General features: G+C 43.7%; 1 protein-coding gene across 1 annotated transcript in view; it reads left to right on the forward strand.

Annotated features, from left to right (window-relative positions):
- Positions 1-2,500, forward strand: part of LOC125036305 (probable glutamate receptor) — a 14,253-nt gene that overhangs the window by 10,299 nt on the left and 1,454 nt on the right. The window contains exons 7-9 of the mRNA XM_047628776.1: positions 183-335; positions 1,448-1,554; positions 2,248-2,408. Coding sequence (XP_047484732.1) covers positions 183-335; positions 1,448-1,554; positions 2,248-2,408 — 421 coding nt within the window. The remainder of the gene's footprint in view (positions 1-182; positions 336-1,447; positions 1,555-2,247; positions 2,409-2,500) is intronic.

Raw genomic sequence — 2,500 nt, forward strand, 5'->3', positions numbered from 1 at the left:
AAAAACGAAACGAAAGCCGAGATTTAAGAAAGTAATAATTTACAACAACAACAACAACAAAAATAGACATTTAAAAACGAAGAAAGCGAGATAAAAAGAAGAAGAAAAAAACAAAAAAACAAAGACATAAAAATGAATCATTTACAGCAACAACAACAACATAAAAATACCCTTCGTTCCAGAGCGCCCCTCCGGACACGTCTCTAGGCCGCCTCCTGCTGCAGGTCTACCACAAAGACCCTGTCCTGTCGATCGAGAATCTGATCAAGGGCCACCACGTCCTCCTCGTCCCCCGCTCGGCCCTCCTGCAGATCCTCCACCAGACGTTCTCCACCGTAAGTTCAGGGAGGGGGGGAGGGGGCTGTGTTGCCTAAGTCTTTCTTAACCCATTCGCCCCATGATAGACTCATTGCCGGCTGGTTTATGTTCTCAGGGAGGGGGGAGGGGGCTGTGTTGCTTAAGTCTCTTTCGTAACCCATTCGCCCCATGATAGACTCATTGCCGGCTGAGTTATGTTCTGCCCCCTGTAGTTTTGGGTGAATTTTGTTACATACAGATGGCTCCACGTGTGCTCAGCCGGCAAGGAGTCTATCAGTAGGTCGTAGTTACCGATCCTGATTTCCCCATTCCTTGTACTGGCGGGGAAATGTGTTTTTCTAATTAATACCATTGCTATCGATACTGTTATTATTGTTATTGATTTTATGATTGTTAAATTGTCATTTAAATATTTTAGACAATGAAATGATACAAAAGACCATAATAGTGAAGGAACAGGGTAAACAGGTGAGATAAGTAGTTCTGATAACTGGCTATTTGGTGATTAAGAACTTGTAGAGCCATCTATGTGTAAATACAAGAAATAAATTTGTCTTACAGTGGGCATGGCATGTATTCCTGTCACATGGGGCGAATGGGTTAAAATGTCCTTAGGTATTCTCCTTGTATGTCCTTTCTGAAGTCTGTTGCTAAAGTCTCCTATTTAAAATTGCTTCTCAAGTGTCCTTCTTAAGCCTCATGCTTCAGTGTCTTTTTTTTTAGTGTGATTTTTAAATTTTATTTTGAAATATTCGTTATCGAAATCATAGTGATTGTTGTTCTTTTATTATACGGACACACGTGCGCATACACATACACACATATATACAAACACACAAACACATATACAAACACACACACACACACACACACACACACACACACACACACATACACACACACACACACACACACACACACACACACACACACACACACACACACATACACACACACACACACACTCACACTCACACTCACACTCACACTCACACTCACACTCACACTCACACTCACACTCACACTCACACTCACACTCACACTCACACGCACACACACATATATACATCATTCAAACAGAGTGATCCAAAATAAATCATACTAATCAATTTTCTCCCCCCCCCCCCAGACCGGACAATGCATGAACTACATCATGTCTGAAAGTTTCATGAAAACGACGACCTTAAGGCTCATTTTCCCGAAAGGATCGTTGCTGAAGGAAAGAGTCGATCCTATGTAAGGGCCCGTGTGTGTGTGTGTGGGCTGGGGGTGTGGGAGGGCGTGTGTAGGGGGGGAGGGGAGGGGAGGGTGGTTTGGGGGAGAGGGGGAAGGGAGGAGGGGAAAGTGTGGGGAGGGGGTGGGCATGTGTGTGGGGAGAAGGGGGACGTGTATGGGGTAGGGGTGGGGGGCGTGTGAATGTGGGTATGTGGGTGTTTGAGGGAAAGAGCGAGGGAGAGAATGAATGGAGACAGTAAAAGAGAGAGAGAAGGAGAAAGAGAAAGAGAGAGAGAAAGAGTGAAAGAGAGAGAAAGAGAGAGAGAAAGAGAGAGAGAGAGAGAGAGAGAGAGAGAGAGAGAGAGAGAGAGAGAGAGAGAGAGAGAGAGAGAGAGAAGAGAGAGAGAGAGAGAAACATATAGATAGACAAATAAATAGATATGGAAATAGATAATAAATAAATAAACATAGATATAGATAGACAAATAAATAGATAAAGAAATATATAATAAATAAACATATAGATGGGTAAATAGGTAGATGAAGAGCTTAATAGATAAAATAGACAAACAAACAGACAGATAAACAAATAGACAGATAAACAGGTGAATAAATCAATAAATCAACAAAAATGCATATAAATAGACAGACAAACACACAGACAGATAATCTCCCGAACAACCTGCCTTGCACCTCACGACCCCATCCCCACAGCATCTGGCGCATGAGAGAAGCCGGAATCCTCGACCACATCTTCATGAAGGCTGTTTACAACGCGTCCGAATGCATGAAACACGACGTCGCTCAGCCGAACAACAGCCTTCGGACACTGGAACTCGGAGATTTCTATGGGGTCTTCATCGTCTATGCTGTAGGTAAGAAGGGAGGGAAGGTAAGAAGGGAGGGAAGGTAAGAAGGGAGGGAGGGAGGGTTAGAGGGAGGGAAGGTAAGAAGGGAGGGAAGGTAA

Source organism: Penaeus chinensis, chromosome 21 (genome assembly GCF_019202785.1).
Source record: "Penaeus chinensis breed Huanghai No. 1 chromosome 21, ASM1920278v2, whole genome shotgun sequence".
In the NCBI taxonomy this organism is placed as follows: domain Eukaryota; kingdom Metazoa; phylum Arthropoda; class Malacostraca; order Decapoda; family Penaeidae; genus Penaeus; species Penaeus chinensis.